This window comes from Limulus polyphemus, unplaced genomic scaffold (genome assembly GCF_000517525.1).
Source record: "Limulus polyphemus unplaced genomic scaffold, Limulus_polyphemus-2.1.2 Scaffold941, whole genome shotgun sequence".
NCBI lineage: Eukaryota > Metazoa > Arthropoda > Merostomata > Xiphosura > Limulidae > Limulus > Limulus polyphemus.
The window spans coordinates 136,659-153,222 of record NW_013666551.1 but is presented as its reverse complement, the minus strand read 5'-3'; the positions used below and the strand labels follow the sequence as shown (position 1 = coordinate 153,222).

Genomic DNA, 16,564 nt, shown 5'->3' with positions numbered 1-16,564 from the left:
AAGTACTGTATCAGTTGTAGTTGACGTAGGTTAGTCTACTCACTTATATATATATATATATATATATATATATATATATGTATGTCTGTTCAGTAGAGTCCAGATGAACCTACTCTATATCGTTCCATACTCCAAACTATAGTACCTTCCTCTCACTGCTGGAGTAAGTCCCATAGAGACTGATGGTAGAGATGAGTCATGTGCATGAATCTATATTACATAACAATGTGCCCTCTTCCCACAGTTGGAGGTGAACATTTGAATTCATATTACATAATTAACTCTCTCAACTCAGGCTCTTTGTACTTGTTTAAAGTTAAATACAGTATGTATATCTTCACAAAATTTGGCAGACTTTCAGAAAACATTATAAGTCTTTCACATCCAAAAAAATCATATTTTTTAGTGAAGTATTTTTAATAAACTAAAAAAATATTTGTCTGTGAATATATCGAGTATTTATTTTGACCAGTATGTGTGCAAAGTGATTTTCATTTTAAGATTAAAAATACTTTTATTCATCTCAAAAATCTAAAATTTCATTTGCATAATCTCTAAAACCTCCTAAGTACATTTCAAATGTTTGTTTTCAGTAAAACTTTATATTTTATCTGTTATTTTTGCTACTCCAACTCTATACAAGGTTGGTCAATTTGACCGATCTCGTAACCACCAAACAAAAATTTAAATAAATCTAAATTACTTTTTTTGATTTTTAGATTGACTTCAAATCGTAACATGAAATTAATTCGTTTATACTAAGTAGCTTTAAGCTTGTAACAGTAAACATCTATGTATACTTAAATTTTATTGCCCTATGAACTGTGTCTAACTATTATTCATGCCATTATAAGTTATAAGTCACTTGGGGAACACAAAGCTCACTTTACGCTATTGAATTACGTTAATCGCAAGCTGCTTGCATGTATATCTCGTGAAAATTTTTTATTATATTATATTATTATTTTACCTAATCTGACCTTAATTAACCTAAAGAGATTCCTATTTTTACATTTTAGTTATTTTTATAATAATAGAAAAAGAATAAGCATGAAAAATAAGAAATAAAGTACTTACCCGGGTCTTCTTTTTATTGCTGTCAACTGTTGATCACACTTAGCCCTAATTTTTTATACTAATGGTAGTAATGCACTAAATAATTTGTATTTAATTAAATAATGCATCAAAGAATATAGAATAATAACATGCAAATAGCAGACAATTTCTCTTAACTGTCACAATTATTTTGGCTTTCTAACAATGAGCCGTTACAAATTCATCCAAGTTAGTTTTAACTTTCCTGTGGGAATGAAGCATGTACTAACAGAGAAATTGACAATTCTTTATTCAGAAAACAATGGAATATAATATGGCATTTGAAAATCTTGGTTTTCTGTTGGTTATACATAATATAGAATTAAACATGAGAGAACTATTAACAAATCCTGAAAGAGAGGATGTGACAGGTGGGTGAGGTAAGAGGGGTCTGATTTTCTATTTAATAACACTGTAACCAAAAAAAAATTGATGGCTATAAAAATTGTTTGTTTGAGCAATGACTATTTTTTAGTGAATAATTTAAGTTAAATTTCGTAGTTATTGGAGGGGTGGTGAATAAAATAGAGAAGAGAAAATAAGTCACATTTCTCACACTTGTGGAAATTCTGGATTTTTTTAAGTATTGTATTATAAAATTAAGAACTTAAACTTATATACTATTAAAATATGGATTATTAGCTATGATTTTATGCTATACTAATTGTATAACATAAACAAAAAGTAGTTAAATAAAGTTTTGAATGTAAGTCATGAAAACCTTGTGACATGCGCAATAAATGATTCCCGGGCAGAGAGGGTTAATTTGCTCTTTTTCCACAACATTCTGAATGCACCCCAACTATACTACACATATTGGTTATCTGACCACTTGTGGGCAAATACTTGGACAGTCATATTTGCATTCTACCTGTCCCTGAGACACATGGCTTTTTTGCCTCTTCTCTTTTTCCTTTGTTGATGAAAAGTATACCCTGGATGAGATGAGATGTGGCCTCCCACAAGTGTGCCCCTGCCATCAGGTGTCACACCCCATGGGCTTCCTTCAGTCACATTCTGAAAGATACTCATCTAGGTAAATTTTTGTATTGGTCCCTTCAGCACTTTAACATGGTATTCTAGCTAAACTATGTGAAGATGTGAGGTATCATCTCAGAAGTTAACATTTTCCTTACCTGAAAATGTATTTCTGATAAATATTTACCTCTTCACACCTAACATCTCTTCTTTCTGTGCACCTTTTATTTTTTTCTTACCTTGTCGAAGAATGAAATTTCATAAATGCAACTGCATAGAGGGAGTTATTGTGCATAGAGGTGTGTTACCCTCCTATTGGTAGAGAGCTTTTGTTGCACAACAGCATAACCATGCAGTACTCAATTTACATAATTTCATGCGAAACTAGGTGAGAGTTGCTTCAAGGATTGTGGCATACAAGTCTTTCGGGCAGATGTGTGAAGAAGATAGCTAAACTGTGTACAGGTGAGTATCTATCAGAAATACATTTTAAGATAATGAAAATGTTAACTTAGAAGATACAACTACTTATAAAGAAAAATAAGGCTCCAGGAACTGATAAAGGCATACACTAGCAGATCAAATTTTATATGTAAATGGATGAATCATGCTCAAACTTGTGAATGAAGTTTGTCAAAACAATTCAGAAAAATCATAGTCCTCCTCAAGACTTCTTTGTAACACATTTTAAGGATTAGTATTCATTGTTATATTGTTGAATGTTTAGTTAAGTACTAAAACCTTTATTACCATTAAAACTTGTGTGCTTGAAAATGGTTGCACCAGTGATTGAAACATTGTACCTATTTAATAAAAATATTCTTCCTTACCATTAAAGTTATAACTTCTGAAAAAAATATTTCAGTCACACTGTTTATAGATATTACATATACATGGGTAATCCTTGCCATTCTTTATAAGTAATTGTGTAATGAATCCTGCTTTCAACATGTGTTTCACAATGCATTTATAGTAAATTTGTCATGACAGTTCTGAAATGTTATATATATTGATAAACTTTTCCTTGTTTTACAGTTTATATAGACGACGTTATTGAAATGTGCACGTCATCACGGAGACATTCCACTGAATGCAAGTCATCTTTCCTGAACAGCGTATCACATTCTTGTGAATCAGCACGAGGCTATTGGAATCTTCTATCTGAATCACATGATGCTTTGACTAACCCAGCAGAAAGTCACTTAATGTCTGTCCCAGAGAATCAAGAATCAGTAAGACTGTACTGGAATCCACTTTCCATGTTACACAGTTCTTCCGCCCAAGATGTAGAAAATGTTTCATTTTTATCAGAAAACCCACAACTAACGCAAATAAAAAGATTTAATTTCCCAACTTCACACGATGTAAATTACTCCATCCAGAGTGAAAGACATTCTCCTTCATATCTTTCTGAGAATCTTAAATCATTACAAGTGTCTCACTTAGGTTCACCTTCTGGTGAATGTGCACATCATACAGAAAATAGTGTAATTTCTATTCAAACACAACAAACTGGGCTTCAAGAAGCAGCTATCAATAAATTTAATCAAGCAGGTAATGATAGTGAAGGAAGTAAGTTTCAGGAACTTCAAATGGATGGTGCATATAGTACAAATATTGTTAATTCTATGGGCTTAGACAGGACTAATTTCTTTGAAACTCATTTGAAGCCTAATATGGAAAACAAAAGTAAATTATCATTTCATGAAAGTAAAAATGAAGTAAAGTATGAGAATTTCATGGACAATAAAAGAACTTTGCCTGTTCAGGAAAATTTATTACATCCATCATATGTTAAGAGGTTAAATTCTGATCCTTCCACCTCTGGTGGGGATTCTCTGATTGAACATCATGACCATGTATCTCCAACTTCTCTTCCATTTGGAAGTTCAGAAGATATGATTGTATCAACTCAAGAACAGACAGGAAGATGGCGAGGAGTTGTAGTCCTTATACCAACAAGGCTAGGGGGAGCCGATCTTAATCTCATGTATATTCCATGTATCAAGTCACTTTTAAGTCACGAAAATTGTATTGGTATTATTGGTGGTCGACCCAAGCACTCTCTGTATTTCGTGGGCTGGCAAGGTGTATATTTTGTATTGTTAATGGAGATTTTGAAATGACTGTTTTTTTGTTTTTTTAAAAGGGTGATTCAAAATATTTATTTGTTTATTACTGTTTCTTTTCTTGTATGTTGGTACTTTTGCTTACATCTAAGTAATAATATAGTTTACAAAACACGTATGAGAAACTGTAGCTTGCAACTGATCTTACTTAAATTGTCGTACAGAAGGTGATTTGACTTAAATATCTTCCTTCAATACACAAGGTGAGGTTCCAAACTAATAACTTAAAATAGCACAATAACTCAGTCGTTATAATAAAATAGTAGATGAAATTGTGACAAAGAATACACAGCAGAGTTTGTTATTTGGACAGTGGTTTTATAATAATATCTGAATGTAGGATATAATATAAAAAACTGGGACAAGATAAAAGTGCTTTTTTTCTGATAGTGACAGTTCTTATAAATGTTGATGTTTTTTATAAAAATAAGGCAGTGATTAATAATAGTATATTAAGTTCCTTAATATTTGTGAAGAAATATTCAGTTAGGGTAATTGATATTATCTAAATTAAGCTTTATACATTGAGATCTATTAAAATTAATATCTTAGCTACAAAACTAAGAACAAAAAGTGTTGTACATAAAAGACAGACAAGTAAAACTCAGGTGTAATGTATTATGTGGAAAGGAAAAACATTGTCCTGGTAAGAAAGGTATCACACAGTTCTTCCATCTGAAGTGTAGAAATTACTCTATCGTTTTTGTTATAAAACCTAGGATCAGCATCTTATTGTAATTATATAACATTTATTGTCCTTTAATTTATCTGGGGTAAGAGGAAATATTTATCACATACATTTTGAATACAATAATCACACTGTTTCAGCAGGAAAATTATTTGTATTTTTGTCTTCTAGAGGATAAATTGATTTATCTTGATCCACACTACTGTCAAGAAACAGTTGATGTTCTTGCTCCTGACTTTTCAGTACAGGTAAGAAAGAAAATATGTCTTTAAGTTTGGTTTTAGTTAGAGGATATTATATATATCTATCTTGAAAAATATTTCAACTAAGAAATCAGTATAATAAGAAAGCTGGGATTCTGATGATGCATAGGGGTTACAAATTCATCATATTATAACCTGATGACTATAATTAATTCATGCAAAAATGTATTTACAGTAAACAGAGAGTTTACAGTTGTTGATGTATTAATTGGTTTTTTGATGATAGAATTTATTTGATTATTTTTCAAGGCTTTATTTTGGAAACCATATGACATCATTAAAAATTAAAAACTCGCCAGACAACTGGGATGAAGGTTAATTCTGCTTAGAAAAGCCCTCTAGTGGCTCACCAGTATGTCTGAAAGCTTATAACATTGCAAGTTAGGTTTTGATACCCGTGGTGGGCAGATCATAGATAGCCCATTGTGTCATGTTGTGCTTAACAACAAACAAATCTTGGGTCTTGCTTGGAAAAAATATACATTAAGAAGCTTTCTGCACCAAATTATCTTTTGTCAGATTAAGAGTTGTTTTTCTAAAGAGAATGAAATTTTGTTTTGAAAAAAAAAGTCATTTAGAGTTTATACTTTATATAGAATGATATGAGCATGATAATGTATAAAATAAGGTTATGGCAGATAGATAATTTTTTCATTTCACTACTTTGTTTAATTAATGCAAGATAAAAGTAATAATTTTAGCAAAATTTATTCATTTTGAAATGTTAATTTTTCAGTCATTCCATTGTTCATTTCCTCGAAAGATGTCATTTGCTCGCATGGACCCCAGCTGTACCATTGGCTTTTATTTTCGAGAAAGAGATGAATTTCTAAATTTCTCGGAATCTATAAAAGGGGTATGTCTGTATATAACATCAATATCATTAAGTCTTTGTGAAAAATAAAGCATATAACAATCCATTAATATACATTCATAAAGCAGCCACACTTAATACAACAAATAAGTAAAGAATGAAAAACAAAACATGCCTAAATCTTAAGTATTAGTTTGAGACAAGTCTAAAAGGAAGATTTCATAAAATAACTTTTAAAACAAGAGAAAATATTTTGCTCAAAATTAGTGAAGTTTATCATATTGGAGAATCTCAAAGACAGTTTATTGTTTATTTTGACATAGAAGAAGATTTTATGAAGAAACTGAGGGATCATGGGGATTTGTATAAATTCATATTCGTGGGATTTTTTTTTGTTTGGTGTTGAAGTTTTATTAAAATTTAATAAATGCACCAAATATATTATAAAAAATTATGTATTTTAACTTTTCATACACATAAGTATACAGGTAGATAAAAGTGTGGCTTTATTAACTTCCTTATCTTGATATATATTACTAAAGACAAATTCACACTTAAACCTGTTAACTTCCTTATCTTGATATATATTACTAAAGTACTTAAGTGTGGCTTTACTTTAGTAATATATATCAAGATAAGGAAGTTAATCAGGTTTAAGTGTGAATTTGCTTTAGTAATATATATCAAGATAAGGAAGTTAATATTTAAGTGTGAATTTGCTTTAGTAATATATATCAAGAATAGGAAGTTAATGAGGTTTAAGTGTGGATAAGGATAATGAATTAGTTTATATCTGTTCAAGTTGGCACAAGTTGTAGACCTAAAAGTGCAAACAGCATTTCACAACTAAATATAGGCCTAACCTCAAATACAACATTTCATTATAAAATGAGAAATGTAAACTTATCTAGTTTTCTTAGAGAACCGAATGCATAACTCACCAAATAATACTGCACTTTGACTGCCACTTTAGGAACTGACTGCTTATTCATATTTATAACTAGATTTTAGTTGAATTTACTAGATTTTAACGTCATGCGTTTTCTAGCTAACATCTAAATTAAAACATTGAAAATATAGCTTACAACACTGCCTCATTTGTGGATTGTGATCTTTTAACAATTCAAATATAAAATCACTAAATGTAGACTTATTGCAAGTAACTCCTGGTATGAGTTTTTTACTTCCTGGTGGTACAATGATCACCATCTTTGTTGTCACTGTAAATTCAACCTATGGTGTAGTAATTGTCATATAGTGCACAGGGATTTTCTGATCATAGATTGTGAAGCTATTTGAAGCTAGCCTAATCCTGCATCATTGTGTCCATATAAAATCGGTTACCAATACTCACTCTTCTTTGATATCAATGACCCACACATTGTAAGGCATAAAGAAGTTTCCTTCAGTAAGGGTATCTTCTAGCTTTCTTCTTGCCAGAACTTTATGTTCACTTGCTAATTACATCATTCCCTCTTTTTTCTTCATCTGTGGAGGTAATTTCCTACATTTTATTTCCAAATTGGATCAAATTGTTGTAGCTGTAGAACCAGTGTTGATGAACATACTGGAAGGTTTTTCGTCAATAAACCCATGGTTTATGGATGATTTTTTTGGAAAATGAACTTCTTATCTCTTTTGTGGCAAACAGAGTATTCCAAGGTAAACTTTGCCCCACAAATCCAGCTATTTCCTGTATTTTTTGTGTCTGGTTAGCTCTGTGTTGTTCCTTTGATCTGATTGAGCTACGTCTTCATAGAATTGTCTCCTTAACTTAATAGCAGGTGTTGGTTCCTTATAGTCTCATCTGTAATGGCCATTTTTATTACAATTATAACAGTTCCCTCTTTCTAGTATCCTGTGCAAAGAATTCTCACTTCAGGCTTTAATTTAAAGTGTCTTGCAATATGTCCTTTCAAGTTAATTTTGAAACACCTATTTTCTTGTGGTCTATTTTCTCCATTCTGTGTAACATAACTAACTGTCAGATTAATTCTTCCCGTTCTTCTAGACTATCATTAGGAGGAATTGATGGTTCAATCCTAAACAAGTTGATAATTCCTTAGCTTTGAGATGGTGTCTTTATTAGTTATCTGCAGCTTTAATGGATTCAAGTTTCCTTACCAACTGTAGACCTTCCTTTAAAGATGTAGTCCTTTGCTCTGAATGCTTCTTTCTGGTATGTCACTCTGAGTATGTTGAATAAGTCATGTCAGCTACCCATGCTTGATAGTTGTTATGGCTCTCAGTGAGAAGGTTACTTAATTTCATCAAAGCTATCCTTTTAAATAAGCAGTTATATGAATAGCTTGTTCACAATTCCACCTATTCACTCTGGAAATGATTCTGATTTTGAACTGAGCCTGACATGCTTCCCATCATAGTCCATTAGTTTCTCAATTAGGTAATAATGGTAAATCAGCCAGCTAAATTCTGGAACTATATTTGGCAGTGACATAATTGGAATAGTTCATGAAAATTGTACAGTGACAGATGCCACAGCAGTAGTGGTAGCAGGTTCTCCTATTTCATATTCAGTAGTAAATGGTGGTTTAGGTTAAAATTCATGAGCTGATGCAGAAAGCAATTTGCTGGTTTGATTTTTACATTTACGAAATCTTTTTAAAAATTTATTATTCCTTCATTAACGTCCTTTTGTATTTGCTGTTATGATCTGTCTCTACTTGTTCAGCTTTAGCCTGTCAGCTGCATCACTTCCCAAAACTTTGCTACACACTCCCATCCAGATATAATTCCTCTTCCTCTACCTTCTCTAATGCTGTTCCTCCATTTCCAACTGCTTGTTGAATATTTTGTCTCTGTCTCACCCTTGGACTTCCTATGGGCCTTTTTCCAATTGGTATCCACTCCATACTTTTTTTGGGGGTATCTCTCTTCACCCAACTGCTTGACATGCCCATACTTGTTTCAAGGCTCTGCTTATATTGCTAGAGCAAGTGTTAAATCCCCCAGCAGCCTATTAGGCCTGTCCTTGGTTCTCAGGATTACTAATTAGTATCATTCCTGTGTCTCTGGCTCACATATGGTTAAAAATCTACTGTTACTAGACTCGGGGGATTCTTTACTACATTGATGTTTTTCTATACCTCTTCAGTCTTGTTCTTATCCCTCCATACATTTCAAATAGTTTTGTGAATCTTGTCTTCATTGAAATTTATATTTGTTCTTAATTTATTCTTTAAATATTAGATCTCTTTCTGTTAACTCCTCTCTTAAATTCCCTCTCTCGTTATATATTCTTGTTAAATACTTCACTTTGACTTGCATTTTATGAACTAACTGCTTGCTCAGATTTATAACTAATATACCCATCTAAATCTTAGTCAAATTTACTAGATCTTAACCTCATGCTCTAGCTAACATCTAAATTACATATTGAGAATGTAGTTTACGACAATGTAATATACTGTGTAAATTGCATTTATTTATGAGTTTAATACTCAAATTAATAATGGTTATTTTTGAATACGTTGCTAAGTTGCATTTTTATGACTTTTATTATTAAAATATTTTAAATTATTTATTAAAAACTTGCCTCTTTTTTGTTTAAGTTTTGCTAAACTGTGAACAAGAAGCTTTTATGCAAATTCACCTGTAAAAATAATACATACAAAATTTATATGTCAATAGTCTCATTAATATAGATAATTTTACATATTAGTATTGTAATAGCTAGAAAAGCAGAATATTTTAATCTCAAGAACAAATTATTACAGTAACTTTCTATTACATAATTATATGATCTCATAAAAATTATTATTTAAATCAAAAGAGAGTTTTTACCAACTTTACCTGTCTGTTTTAAAGTTTGTTGAAGAGTTATTTTGATCTGCTAATGCAGGTTTACATCAGCTAAGTAAAGGTAAGTTTGTAGATATATCACCCAAAAAATTATTTTTTACATCTTTGTGCATGAGAAAACTTACACACACTAATTTCTCATTACATTTCAAATTCATCCATTATCTGATCAAGATACACAGTAGTGTGTCATGTGGACAAAACAACCTGCTGCAGGACACACCGTGTGTTATTAACAGTAGTGGTAGTTAACTGATTTTCCACCTTCTGTATCTCGTACTGTGGTAATCCAAACTGTTACATATTTTCAGTGGATGTGCTCTACTGGACTCTTACTTTACATACTGAATTTCAAGGCACTCAATTAAGAAATACCTGAGATATAACATCTCCAATTTTGATTGAGTTTCTTCCTTTTTTTTTCTTCTTTACACCAAAAGTACGGAAATTTTATTTGATAGAAAAACATACTTAACTCTAATCAATTTTTTTTTTCAAATTTAGTACACATATAGATATTTTCAACCCACATTTAGAAGTCTCAGTTGGTGTAAGTATAAGCCACATGTACAAAGTTATTTAAGAAAAACTGCTCAAATTTGCTGAATATTTTTGTGCACTCCCACGTAAAAAGTCACAATAGCTAGTGGTCTAACGTTTTTACTACAGCTTCAACTAAGAGTAAAAGTGGACAGTTTTTATTTTTTTTGTCATTCAGGTTAAAGAAGGCTAATTTAGAGCACAAAACTCTAAGGAGAAAAGAAGAGCAGGTACATAAGTATTGGTTTGGCCAAGCAAACTACATTAGCAATATCTAGCTCAAGTTTTCAAAAGAATTATATGGGTGGACAGTTATTATTGACTATTCATTGCTAACTTTTCAGCACAAATTTACTAAGTTTAATGAAATTCTCCTAATTAAAGAGCATATAGTGTCATGTGATATTAGCTTAAGCAATTAGCATAAATAATGATGCTTGATACGGCTGTATCGATTGCATGGATGTGATGACAAGAAACTGTTAATCTAAATTCCATGGTGTTACTAAAAAGGAAGCTGTTAATACTGTTTTAGAGAGGACAAACTACCACTATATATTTTAAAGAATCTGGTTGGTTCTGTTCCGAATAATAGGGTTGCGATCCTAAAGCTAATGTGGGCTACTATTGAGTCTCACTTTCTTACTTACTTTAGTTTGTTAGTGTGTATCGACAAAAAGTCATGATATCTAATCCAAAACACCTTAGATGTGAAAAAAAGATGCAGCCATAAAAGGACTGAGTGTGTGACTTAAAGGAATGAAATCAAAACTTGCGACCAAACTGGTAGCTACACTTATAGCATTGATAAGAATTTTACAGCAAATATTCATTGATTAGTTAGCCAAGCCGCGTTTTTTGTTCAACTTGGGGCATGATGGTCGGTTTGGCTGCCAATTTTGATTTCATTCCTTTAAGTTGCACACTCAGTCCTTTTTTGGTCGCACAGTCTTTTCACACATTAGGTGTTTTTGATTAGATAAATGTAGCATCAGTTTCTATTTTTGTTTTCATCATAAATGCACACACACACACACACACAACAGCCTTCATGTCTCTTTTAGCAGATTTTTCACATGGCCCAGCTTCCTTCATAGAAAGCTACATATAGTCACCTAGATTGGCCTAATAAAGACCTGCAATGTAAACTTGCAGATCAAAAGAACTTTTTCAAATAAGCTTTAAAATAGATGAAATCCATTAAATCTTTGGGGCAAATTATGATCTTCCATTTCAACCTACTTACACTTACTAAATGTTTGATATAATAAACTGTGTTTAAACTTTCAGTGTCTTGTTTTTGAATTATTAAGGTACATTGTAAAATACAGCTGTAAATAGAAGTAACATGATGCATAATATTATGAAAAAGAAATAACTTGACAAATTTTAGTATTTAACTTTGATGCACTCATGTTTTTGACTGATCTCTGATAAAGGATTTAAACAGAAGATGTTGCAGTGAAATGTCTTAATGCATTAAACGTTTATGAGCAATAATTTTGTGAATTTTCTTATCACTAGGTGCTAGTCCAGTCCCATCAACAAGCAGAATATCCAGTGTTTGTAGTGGCAAATGGTCACTCTTCAACAACATTAGATGCATCTGATACATATTCGTGGAGACTTCTGGAAGAAGAGATGAAGTTAGAAAATTGTAGTCAATCAGCAGATTTCTTGGATAACAATGAAGAAGAAGGATTAGAAAGTCACGACTTTGTACTCTTATGAGTTTCTTGTACAAATCATTGTAATTTAGTTAGCAGGAATGTTTTCAGTGAAAGGCACATTAGAGAAGCCAACAAATTATTTTCTATTAGTAGGCATAAAAAATAGGGCAAGATATTTTGATAGTAGGGCACACATACATACGTCAACTTACAACAACAGTTTATAGTCAACTTTTCTTATCTGTATTGTATAATAGTTGTAGGCCAATATTACAAATTGTAGTTAACACTAAAAATTATTATTTGACTTTTAAGTAATAGTGTTTATAAGCTGTGTGCTCTGAAAGCTGTTTAGTTAATCAACAGTGTTATTATATACTGAACAAATGATTATCAAATTTTAACAATATTTTGATCCTCTCCAACATTTTATACTTAGTAAGGAAATGGTTTTTCTTTTTCAAAGCTATGGGTGCACGTATCTGTCTTATATGCCCATTTCTTTATCATCATTAATGTGATTATTTTTATGTTTAAAGATGTTCATTTGTGAATAGTTAAACAGTAGCCTTGGTGGTTGTACCTTTAAAGATATTATTGAAGTCAAAGTATAATTCATTTAAATTTCAATTACTTACTAGTTTCAGTATTTTATAATTGGCTTGAATTATAAGTTATTTAGTTTGTAAACAGAATTAAGAACTTCAGAATATTTGATAATCATGATAGGTAACACCTTGTATCAACTGTTTTTTTTTTGTAAACAATGTATAAAAATGTAGCCTTTAGGTGAGGTAACATAATGTTTTTTTTGTATTACACCTTTTTTATAATAACGACAAAGATAGTTGCACAAAATTGGTAATGTTTAAAATGTTAAAATAGAACAAGTACTTTTTTTTCAGATTTGTTGTGGTACAATATATTAAAATCATCAAATTATTTTGTCTTCTCTCGCCCACTGTAAAAAATATTAAAACAGCAAATAAACCATTAAATAAAAATCAATGTTACATATTGATAACTAGCATTAATTTTGATTTTTATATTTTGCTTTTCACACTTTTTTATATTTTCTAATTTTTACAAATTGAAGCTATACTTTAGGTTATTTTGTTTTTGTTCTTCAGTTTAATTTTAACAAGTATTCACTATGCTTTTGGCAAAGTAAATAACAGTCTGAAAGACAATTCTGAAATTGAAGTAGCTCCATTGATAATATTTCTAAAGAAACTGGATATAATTTCAACATATTATTTATTTTTTGTGAACATATTCACTGAAAATAAATTTTAGTTTGAATTGTATTTATACTGCTGGTTTTATATCTGACATAAATCTTAACTTTGTATTATTTTAACCAATGAGAAAAAATCTTCCCTGTGGGTCTGAGGAATCTGATATTAAATTCATCCTAATCTAAAACAGGGCTAACACTACAAGGATGCTTGAACTGTAAATGTTATTTTAGTTACAGATAGTTTATCAGCTTAAAAAAAATTGTAATGAGAAAATATATCTAGTTTTAAATTCCAATATAATTAATAGTATTTAGGAGCTGTTGTTAGGGTGCTCAACTCACAATCTGAGGATCGTGGGTTTGAATCCCCATCCCACCAAATATGCTCACTCTTTTAGCTGTGGGGGCATTATAACATGACAATCAATCCCACTACTCGTTGTTAAAAGAGTAGCCGAAGAGTTGATGGTGGGTGATGTTGACTAGCTCCCTTCCATGTAGTCTTTCACTGCTAAATTAGGGATGGTTAACAAAGATAGCCCTCGTGTAGCTTTGCTTGAAATTCAAACCAAACACACACACACACACACACACACACACACACACACACACATATACATACATACATACATATATATTTCCAAATGATTTGGTTTTAAGACTCCCATAGTCATATGGATGGCTTCTACATCAACACTTGTTCTGTTCCATATATTCGAAATGGCGAATACACGTGAAAAAGATGTGTATTACTGTATATAAAATATTTGCAGTTTATTCCAAACATAACAAAGTATTTGTGAAATTTTGTGCATTATATAATTTTTTTTACATTAGTTTCGAAAGAAATTGATTATAAATATAGATGAAGAATATTAAATTTTGAATATACTTTGAATTTTTTTTTACATTAGGATAAAGAGGCCCTGTATCTATAAAATTTTGTGTATGATTTATATTTGTTTGCAGATATTACTAAACAGTTATTGTGTTGAACAGTAGCTTTCATTTTAATCAATATATTACATATTTTCTGTTATTCAAAACATGGGAAGTAAATATAATTTAGCCTTTACAAGTTGCACCATAGTTTAAGATGTATTAGAACAAATCGGATGACTGCTTTTTCTTGGGACATCAGAGATTGAGTAAGATACTCTGTACAAAACACGTAAAGAATTATTGAAATTTGCAATATAATAAGACAAAACCATTGCAATGAAATAATATCAATCAACAATCCCTGTTCATTTGTATATGAATCAAGCATATAGTGATCAGCTATACTAAAATTTGTTTGGTCAATGAAGTGGCCATGGGATTCTATTTTTTACCTAGTTGTGGTAGAATATAATTCCAAATATTGCCACTTTCTAGGCCTTGATCTTGAATAATGCTTGGGTCACTGATAATATATCAAAGAACTTCTTTAATTTTAATGAGATTATGATGGGTAGCATGAAAATTTTCAAAAATGGTGGTAAGTTTCTGAAATGGAACGCTCAAACTGTGTTGTAATTGGTCAATTACTTCAACAGCGGTCAAACTTCTATCTTCAATTATGTTATATAAAGAACATAAAAACTGTTATATGGCATCCAACAACCAATTTTAAAAACTAATAATCTCGGATCTAAACAGGAGAGCACGGCCTCACTGGTGTGTGTGATATTATGGGCAATGAATGACTGGAAGTGTATGATATAGTTTAAGAATCATATTTTGATTGTAGAGTAAAAATACCCAGAAATTCAAACAAGACATTCCACTCAGTCTTTGGTGTTCTGAAAATGGAAGTTACAGTGAGATGGTGTAATGATTTAGGGGAACATTTTAGTGGTGTGAGTTGAGAACCTTGATTGATTTAGAGTAATGAAGAACATGGAGAATGTATCTGAACATTGTTGCCAAATATGTTCATTACACATTGCTGAATGTTTGCCTTATGGACAAGAGATCTTCTTAAACAATAATCCAGCAGTCTACTGCAATGGTTCCCAAACGTTTAAGTTCAATGCTGGAGGAAGAAGTATTTAGCACCTGACCCTCCCTGCTTTATTAAAGACCAAAATACCGGTCCTGAGAAGAAGTTCAATGCATAAGCGACGCTCGAGATGTAATTAAAGGACTGTGAAACAGAGAGAGAGAAGAAAAAAAAAACGTTGAAATTTTGTTCCATTCAGGCAACCAACGCAACACAAGCTTGTAGACTTATAGATGTCGTAGTTCTGTTTCCAGGCTTTTTTAGTTGATTACGCTACTTTATTTTGTGTTACACTAAGAGGGAAAATCCCGATTCCCAGAATTATTTAAATGTGATGCTTTATAAGAATTGTCGTTACTTTATTTCTGTTTCTTTGTTTGTAGTTATACACAATGGGCTATCTGTGCTCTGCCCACCACGGGAATCGAAATCCGGTTTTTAGCGTTGTAAGTACGCAGACATACCGCTGTGCCACTGGGGGGCTGCTTTATTTCTACTACATAAAGTGTAATAAGTTATAAAATGGGGTTATATACTTTGGAAGGCAGCTCAACCTGATAATAAGTGGGGTTGTAATAGAGTGGTTGGACACTATACATTTAGTGAAAAACCACAGTAAACGGAACAAACTAGTTTCGACACATTCGTGCGTCCTGTTCAGTCTCACAGTCTTATGGCAGGAAAAAACTGGTCATAGAATGGACATATTTGTTTAGGGAACTAAGATACCGAAATACATTATCAGTGGTGGTGAGTTTGTGCGGTAAGGTGACATACAAGCCAAGAACGTACGTACCATTTTCATGTATGTAGCTCAAGTTTGTTGTTCAAATTTATACATGAGAAGTCGTTGATTAGTGGTGAAAGCAATCCTAGGGTTGAAAGTAGGCATTGCAAAAACAACAAGAAATTAGGATAAACAACAATTTCATGCTTCCTGAAAGAATGTACTGATAGTTTGATTTTAGTTTTAGGGACATTACGTTCGTGGAATTATAAATACTACGCAGCTGGATTGTTTAAAAACATATTAACATGGCCAAACTAAAAAAAAAAAAAAACAATCAAGTTGTACTTTTATTCCTGTACATTTTGTCTTAGAATTGGTCGCTTGAAAGATGTCGTTACACTAGAAGGCTTCTACCACTTGCACAAAAACAAAGTTACGCTTACCATTAGCAGATTCGTCGGAACCGGGGGTAATGTAGCACCCCCACTTTTACATATTTGACTTATATAGCAACTGTAAATTATTATATTACTTTTCTGGGGAGCATGCCCTCAGACCCCTTAGATTGAACTGCCTTTGGGAGCATGGGAGCTGCTTTTAGCATATCCTTA

At 31.6% G+C, this 16,564-nt stretch overlaps 1 protein-coding gene across 4 annotated transcripts in view; it reads left to right on the top strand.

The window, feature by feature from the left end:
* Window positions 1-12,965, top strand: part of LOC106461354 (cysteine protease ATG4C-like) — a 27,945-nt gene extending 14,980 nt beyond the window's left edge. For 2 of the 4 annotated variants that reach the window (XM_022388258.1, XM_022388259.1), the window contains exons 7-10: window positions 3,109-4,161; window positions 5,062-5,138; window positions 5,890-6,009; window positions 11,854-12,964. In XM_022388258.1, coding sequence (XP_022243966.1) covers window positions 3,109-4,161; window positions 5,062-5,138; window positions 5,890-6,009; window positions 11,854-12,060 — 1,457 coding nt within the window. In that variant the 3' untranslated portion in view covers window positions 12,061-12,964. Of the gene's footprint in view, window positions 1-3,108; window positions 4,162-5,061; window positions 5,139-5,889; window positions 6,010-11,853 lie in introns of all 4 variants that reach the window. The other 2 variants (XM_022388261.1, XM_022388262.1) reach the window with 2 other exon arrangements.
* Window positions 12,966-16,564: the final 3,599 nt, after the last annotated feature.